The sequence below is a fragment of the Ambystoma mexicanum genome, chromosome 1q, assembly GCF_040938575.1.
Source record: "Ambystoma mexicanum isolate Mex_15411 chromosome 1q, UKY_AmexF1_1, whole genome shotgun sequence".
Classification (NCBI taxonomy): Eukaryota; Metazoa; Chordata; class Amphibia; order Caudata; family Ambystomatidae; genus Ambystoma; species Ambystoma mexicanum.
Genome location: NC_090922.1, coordinates 1,018,602,232 through 1,018,614,618, shown reverse-complemented (window position 1 = coordinate 1,018,614,618; position 12,387 = coordinate 1,018,602,232). Strand labels below are relative to the sequence as shown.

The following is a 12,387-nucleotide window of genomic DNA, read 5'->3' as shown; positions in this document are numbered from 1 at the left end:
GTTTGACCCTTTGAACTGGATTTATGTGAAAACTAACCCTTGAAACTGGGTCATTGGGATGGTTGTGATTCTGAGTAATGAAATGAAATGCAACATATTTTGGACTTTGTATTATATAGAAAATGCTGATTACTTTTTCTGCTATTTTAGTGTTTATGTACTTTTATACTGAAAAATTGTATATGCTGAATAATGTGTTTAAATATGAGGTTTTTCCTCTTTCTCTATTTATATGTATATACCTAAATTTGAAATATGTGTAAAGTTTATATTGAAACTGTATCACATTATATATTAAATACATACATTCTTTACAAGATAATCCCTTAAGTGCAACCAGAGTCTGAAGGTGGTAGTGTGGAGATGGAGAGACAGCTGAAGAAAATACTCACCAGCTGTGTCGGAGAGTTGAGACATCAATATAACGATCTCTTCCTACTTACTGTTCCTCCCTCCCCTTGTGCCTCGTCTCGTTTCTGTCCCTTTCAACTCCTTGCCCCACTACAATGGAACTCTCTACCTCTCTCTATCCGCTCCATGACCTCCTACTCCTCCTTCTGCGCCTCCCTGAGATCTCTTCTTCCCCTTTCCCCGCCCTGACTCCCCTCATCTCTCCCCCTTACTCCTCCTACCTCCTTTATTCGTTTATTGACCTAGGTAAATTATTCTATATACTGTTTTTTAATGGCTGGTCTCATGTTTGTAATTATGCTTCTAGGTTATCATATTCTATGTATTCTTGTTGTTTTAATGTAAAGCGCTTGTTTGTAAAGCACTATATAAACTTAATAAATAAATAAATACAAATACAATATCCTAGATCCCAAAAACAATTTGGCAGCAAGTGGTTTTGCAATTTCCAGGAGCAGTTACTGCACACATTGATTGGTGACACCACTGAGGGTTACAGCAATGACATGTGAGTACACAAGGGGCCCTACAACTCTGGGGAAGAATGATTGTTAAAGCTTTGGCATCCCCAGGGCCGAGGATCTGTGCCAGAGGAACAGAAATGTGAAGGAGCTGAGTTTAGCAGTATCCGGTGATGCGGTTTTCCTCAGTCACCCTCTGCCTCAGGATTGGGCTTTCGAGGATGGGGCTTGCTTTATAAGATCCCAGTTAAGGGTAATTGGTTAGGATCTGCTCATAAAGTAACACCATAGAGGGGCTAGCCATGGAAGAGGGACAAGGAGATGAGCATCCAGTGAAATCCCCTGCTCATCGCTGAACTCTTGAATAAAATGGCCTGTGGTTGCATGTGCTACTGTCCCTGCATTATGCCCCATGTGATCAACATGGCTGTATAATATTTAGCCGTTCAATCTCTTGAGCACCTTTCTGTATCCTTGACACTCCTCTGACCTATGTCCACCTTGTACTTTGCATTGAGTTGTCTAGGCATCACCTTCCATCACCTTTGTCTATACCCTTCATTTCCCCCTAAATATGTGCTCTTCCTGGCACTGCACCTGAATTTTCACTGCCTGGTCGTAATGGTCTAGAGCAATATTTTTCACTAGCTGTAAGAAAAAATGGTGGTTTCTAAATGACACATTTTAGATTAATGTTGGTTAATATTTAGTAAAATGGTTCAAGTGGAGTTTCAGATGATGGTTCTCTAATTATATTCCATCCTAATAATGTAATAATGTAGCATGACCTCCAAAGAGACGTACTGAATGCGTTGATAAAAAAATATAGCTGGACACAAATTTGTCTGAGGTGGCAGACAGTTGTTGAATGCTATAGTGAAGACTGTTTTTAATGTATTAGTACTCTGTACAAAAGAAAGCACAGAGAGAAAGAATATCACTGTCTGAAAATGGAGGGGTATAAAAACGAATACTTGAATGAATATATTTACATGACTATGTGGCCCTCACTCAAGGCTCTGATACCTACACCTACACACAAGCGCACCATACGGGTGGGGTAGCAGAGAGTCACAAGGAAACAAATAAGAATGTCTTAAGGAACGTAAGGAATATCTGAACATTGGAGGCAATCCAACAAAGTCCTCAGAGGGGAAGGATAAAGCTATCAATTAGGATTAACTACATGGAAATACATTCAGTCAATTGATGATTCTGACATAACCAATGTTGACTTGGGACAGTGAAAAGTGAAACCATACTTTTCCTGTGGCACTGTAATATAACCACCTGAAATTGGAAAGAACTCACTGGATGGTTTGTAGTGCTGTATGACACAAGTTGTTAGATGAAGGAAACAGAGTTCTTATTCTGCGTCGTAACTGCAGGTCGTGGGAATGACACAAGTTGTTAGATGAAGGAAACAAAGTTCTTATTCTGCGTCGTAACTGCAGATCGTGAGCACAGTCTTATTTTGCAAGTTGGTAAACTGGAAGTTACTTAACTTTCCAAATTGCCTCACATTATTGCCTAGATATATGGGCCTCATTACGTGGGTGGTAAAACCAGCCGGTAGGTGGCGGGCTACCGCTGACCACGTGATATTGATTAAGCTGCCTGATATCCCGGTGCTACTGTGAGATCATGATTGACGGCAGAATGGTAAATCCCCTGTTCGGTGGCCCCTACCAGAAGACCCATTGTTTGACGGTCCAGAAATGATGCTGGTATGTTGCTACCAGCACCCTTATTTCCACAGCGGCAAAACTTGTAATGAGGCCCATAGAGCACTTTCCAGCGTGCGGTCATGAGCGCTGCCTTCAATTGTCTTGAGACCATAGTGTGACCGCCTATAGTTGGACTTGAACATGTCTTGGCAGTGATTCACTTTTAGCTATCAATAGTGTAATGATGTATGTGTGTGAAGTTCATATTAGGAAGTGTTCTCTCAAAGCAGTACACACACGCTTGAGATTGCTTTAACACGCATCACATCTTACCCTTTGGCGCAATTTTGCAGGATCAGAAAGTGTGTTTTTTTCTCATTGGTGTGCTGAGATTGAATGTACACACTGAAGAGGTCAGGTGGGCAGGTGGAGCCCTGTGATCCACCTGATTGGACAGTCCTGATGCTGTCCTGGTATTTGCTGAGGAAGGGTTTGTGACCTGTCAGATACAGTCTCTGATTTATATTCTGTGTCATCTTCAGAGGTACACCATGCCGAGTGGAGACTAAGAATCCCACAAGGTCAATGTGTGGGGTAAAAGACAGCCCCAGAGTGACAGAGATCGAGAGGCAATGCTAGGCCCCATTGTGAGATCGAACCTGGCTAGGTTTGGAGTTCCACTGAAATATAAAAGCCAGTACAAAACAATGATTTCAATATGAGGCCTAGTGAATGAGCGAGAATGGGCCTCCCTCCATTTTGTAAGAATATACAGGCATTCAGTTGAAGACAAGTGAGACTTAGAACTGGAATATTGTTAACTGTGTCCAATGGATTCTAAAAGACATATGGCACTGCAGATGCTGACTTTGTATAAAGGCACATGTGACAGATTTAAGGCTGCAGAAGTGCACATGGACGGAAATAAAGACATTTACAATACTGTGCATTTGGAAGCTAAAAAGGAGGAATGATGCCTTACATTTGAAAAATAAAGTTGAATGACAAATTGCCTTCATGAGGAATAAAGAGACTTAATTTCAGCACACAAAATGACAACTTTTATAGGGAAAGGCCTATTTCCTTTGTGTTGCTTATCGGTGTGCACTACATTAATAGTGAATATACCTCTATTCTAATGTAGTAGAAAAGAAAGATTGTATTCATGAACAGCAGGCCTAGATATAATGCTAAAATGTTACATTAAGCAAATTTTGCCGATTGAAAGCTGTATTTTCTGAAGGATGGGTGCAGCCGTTGTTTTTCCCACTAAACTAAAAGGTCTGTGCCTTTGACAGTTTGAACTCAAGACCTTTGGCTGAGGACCCCTAGGAGAGGAAGGTTTGGTTGTCAATTTAAATGCTAAAATAAACAAAGTAGATTTAAATTATGGGATTTACAGAGAACACGACTAACAAATATGACCTTTAAGGTCATGTTTCACATAACGTGTGCATTAGCTATGAACAAAGACCATTTGAAGCTCAGGAGAAGAGGGCAGAATAAACATTGGCCAGCCAGATGTCCTGATCTAGTCATAGAAGAGAACAGAAACTGCTTGGGGTGATCAGAAACCAAACCACCTCTCATATAGTGCATTGCCATATGTTTAACATTGAACACATTTTCCTGAATAAAAAGTGCATTGTGTGTTCCATTGGGCTCACCCTGGGTTCATTTTAAAGGGGATAGAAAGCCAGTTGGGACCATGCACAAATTTCATGTTTGTGAAGTACATAACTTAAGTTATGATCAAAATTATGATTTTGGCATTTTCATAAATCTGAGGAATTGGAAACATTTATAGACGGTGAAATTAATGTTGGAAGTATGTAGTGTCAGAGTTGTATCTATTTTGGTGTAGCAGCAAACTGTGAAAAACAGTGGCTCTGCCCACAAAGGGTGTGCCAAAATAAAAATGAGTATTTTCCGACTCGCAATAAAATGTAGAATCCAAAAATATATAATGATTTATGTAGCTATCTGAAAAATGTGCATAGCTGCCACGTTGTGAGATTTTCAGAATCCAAAAAAGTTAACTTGTCGTTTTGAGAGGACAAATCTTTCTCCACCCTAAGCCTACATTATACATACCTCCCTACTTCTGGTCCTATCAGCAGCCAGTGGGTGTTTTGGTGGGAGGTGATGGGAGAGTGCTAGCCAATCCTTACCGTGGGAATTATTATAATGTAGGAGTGTCAACAGCCCTATAAGAGGTCAATTTTGCATCAGAACATGGCTTTTCCACTTTATTCCAAGAGGTAGCCTGCTGCCGGACTCTTGTGAGGAATAACTAGTAGAGAGGCCTCAATCCTTGCATTGGAGAGTGTGCAGGGAAATCTAGAAGCTAGCTGGACCCAATCAGAGGAGCCAGAGGGAATCTGGGTGCAGGAGAAAATCCTTGACTGAATCCCTTGACCAGTTCTGTGCTGTTCCCAGAGGAGCTCTGCTTTTTTTCCCCTGACCAAAGCCTCCCATCTAAGTAGATATATCCTAAATGCCATCAAAAGTGAGAGGGGGAAACTGCCAGCCTTAATCTCCATCTTGCATAGCAGGTAGGGGGTGGTACTGGGAAGGCCCTTAGCACATTGAATTAAATATAATTCAAATTAATTCCACTATAGTAAATCATCCTATCCATTTTAATTGAATTTTGTTGGGAACAGCCCACCTTATCCTTTCTATTCAATTGTGGGGATGTGGGAAGCTGTGTAGATCTTTAGCGCATTGAACTGAAGTTAAATCAATTAATTCCCATATAGAAAATCACGCGATGAGTGTTGTTAGAATTGGAAACTAACAATGTTCAGGGCCAGTGTGCTAGAACTGGTATAGACAATAAAGACTTGGGTGACTGTCCTTCTGAAATCCCTGGCTCCTGTCCCAAAGTGGGGTGTCTATGATCCCAAAATAAGTAACCCCGAAAATCTCCTATTCGAGTGAATGTAGAGTGTGCAAAACGAAATTCCCCATTTATTCCCTTGCATCTCAAAACAGAATTACCAAGCATTACTTCTCAATTGTATGTGTGTTGCAAAACGAAATTTCCCATTGAATCCCTTGCCTCCCATACCAGAACCCCAAAGCACTGACTGTCCTTTGGATGTGTGTTGCAAAACGATTTTTTTCCATTGTATTGTGAATGTTTTATATTGGTTAATTTGCAATTAAATCTGATGTAAGTTGTAACTGCATATTTCTAAATGTTACATGTGTCATATAGAAACTGTACGTCGTTTAAACCTGTGTTAGTCAATTGGTGCAAGAAATTTTTATTTGTGATATTGTAGTGCCACAGTATTGGTGGTTGAGGTTTTTGGTTGATAGCCCATTTTGTCAACCCTTAAATAAATATATATTCTTACTATACCCAGGCTTGGTAACTAGTTCTTTGGTTACATAGGGTATTTGTTGGGGTGGCTGCGAGATGGGTTGGATGCCTCACTAAATTGAATCTGTAGAAGTGCTTTGGGTGTACTCCACCTTGCTTGGGGGAGAGGCGGACTCCCTGAGTTGAGTTTGACCGCCTAATAAACTGTGACAAAGCAGAGCAAGGAGGGCTACTTCCTTAGAAGCATAGAATTGTCTAACAATTCTTTGAACATTCGCAGTATCAGCAAATCCTAATAATGAGATCCTCTCTTGCATGCCCCATTTGGGATCCAGAGGAGAACATATAACATTTGAATCTGTCATTCTGATCTTGGTTCTCTTCCGCTCACTTGATCCTCTAAAAGCATTGCGCGATCACATCAATCTAATCATGCCCTTCACATCTGTCGATATCTGTCCACAGCTACAATTGTCCACGACTGTAATACTGCATGACTTGTTCCCGGCATTTCGCCCGCATGCATTATGGTGGCATTCCCACCTCCACATGCCCTATTCATAGAGCAGTGCTTGATCTGACTTCCAATCGCATCCATTTAGCAAAGCAATTTTTTTGTCAAAAATCCACCAATCATGTACGATAAAATAAAGTATGTAATTAATGTACATTTTTTTAAAAAAAATTGTATGAAATAAGGGTGCAGAGAAATGTACCCAAATATGCTAAGACTGGACTTTAGGGCGATTGGTCAATGCTGCAATGGGCTGCTTTTGTGGGGCAATCGGTGGCAGCATAGGGCACTGAGCAGATGGCATGGTTGAACAATGATACTGGTATCATGTGCTTAAAAATACCACATCACAATGGTCGGTCAAAATATGCTACAAGGTACAGTTGCTATGATAAGTCACAAATTCCAATTTACTTTTCTTGTAGGCCTCATGCCTATTTTTCGCCAGGTCCAATATGGAAAGTGCTTCCAGAATAAAATATATCGGAAGTCCACAAGCATTCGGCCTGAGTGTGGTACTAACCTTGTAACCTTCATGTGTGCCAGCAGCAGGGAATAAGCTACGGTTCAAGCGCTCTGTACCCCTTTCAGGGAGGCATTCGTTGCACTGCACAGGCAGGAGGGCACATAAATTCTCCATAATACTAACGAGCATGCAATGAGGAATCCATTTCATGTGCATAAAGGCCTGCCTGGAAAGACTGGGCTACTCCAGTAACACAGGAAATGGCAATTATTGCTTATATAAGGACACGGAATGTAAAAAATAAAATAAAAAAAAAATGTCAGACGGTGTTGTCCTTCCCCATAGCTGTTGGAACTCAAGCTTACTAGCCACAGCAAATAGTTTCTGAACCATGAAATCTGGCAGAAGTAATACTGCCTTAAATCTGCCCATTCTGGTAGATCATTTAATTAGGGGAAAGCAAATGAGCCCAAACATGGCACACTGCTGTTTTCATCCACACAGCACTCCACTTAAAACTTTGTGAAAGACGCATGTTCATAACTTTGCACACTTTTTACGGAATGCCGAAGCGGGGTGTGCAAAAACACAAGGCCACTTTGTTATATAGTGTCAGCCCCCATTAGTGTTATTTGACACACGTCAAGGCCCTGAGCTCTGTTTAGCACCTGTCAGCACAGGTTACATTCCTGCCATTGGAAATCCCTCTTAGAAAAAGCCGCAGCCAGTGTTGGTTTTTCCAGTCGGATTTATCAGAAGGTAAAACTAAATACGAGCTGAAGGCCTTTTTTTTATATCAAGTTTATAAATCTGTCTGAAACTATTTAAAACGGCTACGCGCATTACGGTTTCCATACTGAAATGGGACTCCAGAGAGTAGCTCTAATTGATTAAATGCATCCAATGTACAGTGTGCGGGTCTGGCCTGCACAAAGATATGCGTTCACCAGAGAGAGGAACCGTGGAGATGCCAACCCTGGAGACATGCAGCATTACATTGAAATTAGGCTCTGCAAGGGCCTCGAATTGTGAACAGAGTGAACAGGTTGCAGTGACTGATTTAATGCCCAGAATCCACGTTAAACCGTTACAGTGAGATTTCTTCTGCTTAAGCACGATTTATTTATTTATTTCACTTCCGGATGGGAGCCACCCTTGCTGCAAATAGGAGAAAGTTACAGGTCAATGACTGAATTGTTTAAGCAGTATTGTTAGATTTTAGCTGCATGAACTTACCTTTGGCCCTGGCAACCCCGGCAAACCTGGATTCCCGTGTGGTCCGGTCGAACCCTGCAAAAAACAAATTGAAGGTGGATGTAAACATTTGTAAAATTCTAACAGAAAGACAGGGTGTCATGTGCTTTTACCAAACGCAAGACATTGCTACAATAGCTATACCAAACCAACGAGTCAAGCTGCAACAAGCAGCAAAAATACCAGAGGGGGTTCACCAACGTTAGTCGTTGGCAGTTTTGGCTGTTTGTGCCGGAATGAGCTGCAGTGCCAAGCCTTGTGCTCCACCGGCAGAGATAGCCAGCTGATGGAGCTCCCCACTCAATCCAGCCCAGTGGCTCAGACATTGGCATTGGGCATGTCCCATGCAAATACAGGCTGCGCCTTTCAAGTGTCTGCACACTATGTTTTGTTGCTGATATACAATTCTCAGCTGAACCACTGGCTATCTTTCCCTTTTTTGGGGCATGGGACACAGGAATATCTTCCTGGCACATGCATGAATGAATGTGAGACATCGTAGATAGTATTTGAGTGTTCAGAGGGGCCATTCTGTACGTGATTTCAATCAGGCACTTCACCCAAGTCAACGCCTAGCGTGTAAGGCACAACTGAAATCCTTATTTATTTGTGTCTAAAAGCTCTTTTATTCTGAACGATCTACCACTCATATCACAGCCCCCTCCGGGCCACACTGAACCAGGAATCAGGCTGGTTTGCAAAGTTAAAATATTTATTTATGTATTCACAATTCAATCACACTATGTTTAATGGGTACACAATGATCACCAATGAGGTGATGTAACACTAAGCAATCTCTTTAATCACAATGAGTAATAATGAGCAAAAACAAAGCAGCACAGAAATAATACGTTTGTGTGTGTGTTCAAATCAAACAGCACTGTGGTTACTATTCCCCCCTGCACGCCCCTCAACCCCCCAATCGGCAATGTAAAGAGATAAGAGGAGAGAGCAGGTATTTAGGAATGGCAGAATTCAAACAAAATAACAATCCCAATTCCCCCAGCACACACAAGAGAAAAACGGACTTGATTGGCAAGCTGTCAAAATGGTTTTTAATGTTATCTAGAGAATGGATTGGGCAAAACACTAAATATGGGCTTAATTACTAAAATTGTTTAAATTCTCATGTGAGCTGCTTAAGATAGTTACAGACAAACAGTAGCAATGATTTAATACTAAGAAGCAATGTGAATTCTTAAAATTGAGGTCGGAAGCAATCAAAAGCTGTTTTACACGTGTCAGAATTTCCCTAAAATGAAATTTGCAGCAAACCTTTCAGTTTGCGATTACGGGAGAACTGTATGGATTTGGGATGTGGTGTTAGGTTCTATGGAAAGCTGAGGATGTTAGCTACAAGCAGAAGGTGAAATTCCATTATTAGCATACAAACTGAAGAAGTTATGGACGTTTTAGTGGAGGTCATTTTTTTCAGATAGGCGCAAGAATGGAAAAACGGGAATGCGCTTTTAAAAGACAAAAAGGATTTCTTGCACCAGATTATGACTATAGAAAAAGAGAATGCCACACATGAATCTCAACAGTCCTGGCCAGGGCCCCTTCATGTGGTGGATACTCACTTTCTTTCTGGGATTCAATTTATTTATTCACAAAACTAATGATTTATGATTTTAGAAAACAGATAAGAGAAACTTAGCGCAAGAACAGTTCTGACAATTCAAAAATACTCCTAACGCTACCGGTTCTGAATAAAAGAGAGGATGGGTTTAAGATAGGGATTAACTATGGACAGTACATATGCTAGTGACACAGTTCTATCTATGGATACTCACTAGATAAGTTTCAAACGTAACCGTCAGGGATTCTGGTCAGGGATTCTGGTCAGGACAGACTGCTGGGCACATCGGATTTTACTGGGTCTGTTCACAGAATGGCACAGGACTGGTTTGGGTCTGCAATGGCTCTGGTCACAGCACATCATAGCTGGATTGGATCTTTCGGTTCTGATGATAATTCTTTTATCAGGAGCAGTACAGCACAGCCTGGCTGTTTGTTTAATGTTCCCCTTTGGTGGGGGGATTCTAGTTCTGGAATTTAAGGCCTAGCTGAAAATGGTTCAGCTAATGGAATGGGCCTTTCTGCTTTCCAAGTTTCTGGAGTCTCGAGCAAGGAAGATGGATGGTTCTCTAGCAGGGTGCTCCCCCAGAAATTGGTTAGTGGGTGAATCTGTGTGTCTTTTTTTCAGTCTGAGCTGTCTCTATTTATGCTTATGATAAAGGGGGGTATGTGCTGGATTATCCTAAGAGCGCCCCTCTTGCTAGGGATTGGTCAGGGTTTCCTCTCTCCCTTGATAGGAGGAGAAGAACAGGGTGTCATCATGATGACATGGTTTTACGAGGCCTAGAGTCCACCCCACGTCTCTTGATCACAAAATCTACTTTTGGTACAATACATATTTACAAATGTGCAACGTCTATAACAATAACATATATAGATTACACATTTTGTGAAGCAGATACTCCTCTAAACCCCGTCGCGGTAAGATCTTGTGTCTGCTTTTCACAGAATTTTGCCCTTTTTGTCCGGAACACAATTTCCAATTCAGGAGCAAATTTCCACAAATGTGCACATTGAATATGGACATAAGTGTATGAAGTTTCATGCTTCTATCAAAAATACATTTTGTGTAATCTCACTTTTTCCACCATTTCTTCCTAGAACATGTCACAGAGTTCTGGCGCCTTTTAAAATGTGCAGTCAGAAATCACATTAACAATGCTGTTATTTCTATAATTTTCACAATTTTACATAGTAAGTTATATGTATTTAAATAAAATGTTCTTTGTGAATGTCCAGCCACAGATGGCTGTTTTTATCCGCCTCCTTCTTCTCCCTACAGCTCAGAAGCAATCTCCTCCCATTTCCTCTTGGGCCCAGGCCATTTTACGACCCTTCACACTTAGCCTTCCTTTGACTGGAGGAAGTCCATTGTCTTCTTCCCCTGGCAGACCAAATTCTTCCCCCAACCATAATCATCACATAGGTGTGATTTCCTGGTGGAGAGAGAGGGCTGGCCTCTGTGTGGAAAGCTGTTATACTGGTTTAGAGGCGTTGAGTCAGGCTTAAATCCAAAAGTTATTTCTGCTGCATTTTTCCTTTGCTTCAAACAAACTTGTAATTTCAAAACAAGTAGCTAGAACACTGATTCAAGATTCTAAACCATGAGATTTAAACAGTTACAACCTAGGTTACTCTCAATAACAGGCCACTTAGATTTCAGACATTAGATTTCAGTTTTTATAAGTTTACAGTTTTAAAGCAGGCTTCTGACAGCTGTAATTCAGGCGGCCGGGGGTACTGCGCCCATATTTTGACAGATTCCACAGGCAGGCAACATTTGCTGTGGATGTTTTGATGACAAATTCAGCTTTTCGGGACATTGTAATATCACCATGATTTCTTGAACCAAGTCAATTGTGACACCCAGCAAGGATATTGGATGTTTGAGGGTGTTTTATACCAGCATTCTGCAGTTTCAGCAACCAAGAAAAAGGATTTAAAAGCAAGATTTTGGATTTCTTTCAGCAAAGCAGTGCTTTTCCCTCTGTGCTCCATTTTTACTTGTTGGGCAGCCCAGTGACATGTTTCAGGAGTGCACTCTCTGTTCCACCATTGACAACATGCATGGTAGATTTGGTAGCTGTCTTTTTGTGTTGCAAAGCGCGATTTCCATAAGTTTTGGTGCGCATGAGGGTTTTGCGGCCATTTTGATATTTCTGGCACCAACAGAACACAGGGATGCCGCGTGGCAGAGCAAAAGTGGGTCAATACATCCCACAATACCCATAGAGGGATGGACCACCTAACCCACCTTTTCTAAGTAGTATAATTTATATTCTTCTGGTGTTAGATGTCAGGCAGAGATTATACTGCTGAGAGTCTAGCAAACCATGTGGCCATTTACCACTTATCCGAGTGCAGAGGTCCCTCAACAATCAGATTTAGTTGCTGAGCCAATAAAAATTTGGTGGGCGGTGCCAATCAGGCCGCTTCCTTTTCGATGGCAGCCATCTTGGAAAGTGTTTTCCTTCATTCAATGGGATGCAGCGCAAGTCTCCTTGAACAAAGGACAATACTATTTTTATATCACCCGGGTTACCGCTTTGGCAACCCGCGGTGCTAATAGCCTTAATCCCCTGTTCCAAAGGCTGGAATGGGGGTAATGGCCCGGTGATTGCATTATCTGCCCTCACTTCGCATGAACCTTAACTTGGGCTGCCGGGACGTTACCCCCGTTCCAGCCCTTCGTATGGGGGATTAAC

The 12,387-nt window shown here is 41.5% G+C and overlaps 1 protein-coding gene across 1 annotated transcript in view; it reads right to left on the bottom strand.

Annotated features, from left to right (window-relative positions):
- COL24A1 (collagen type XXIV alpha 1 chain) overlaps positions 1–12,387 on the bottom strand; it is a 910,546-nt gene that overhangs the window by 669,998 nt on the left and 228,161 nt on the right. The window contains exon 5 of the mRNA XM_069641689.1: positions 8,087–8,140. Within this exon, the coding sequence (XP_069497790.1) occupies positions 8,087–8,140 (54 nt within the window). The remainder of the gene's footprint in view (positions 1–8,086; positions 8,141–12,387) is intronic.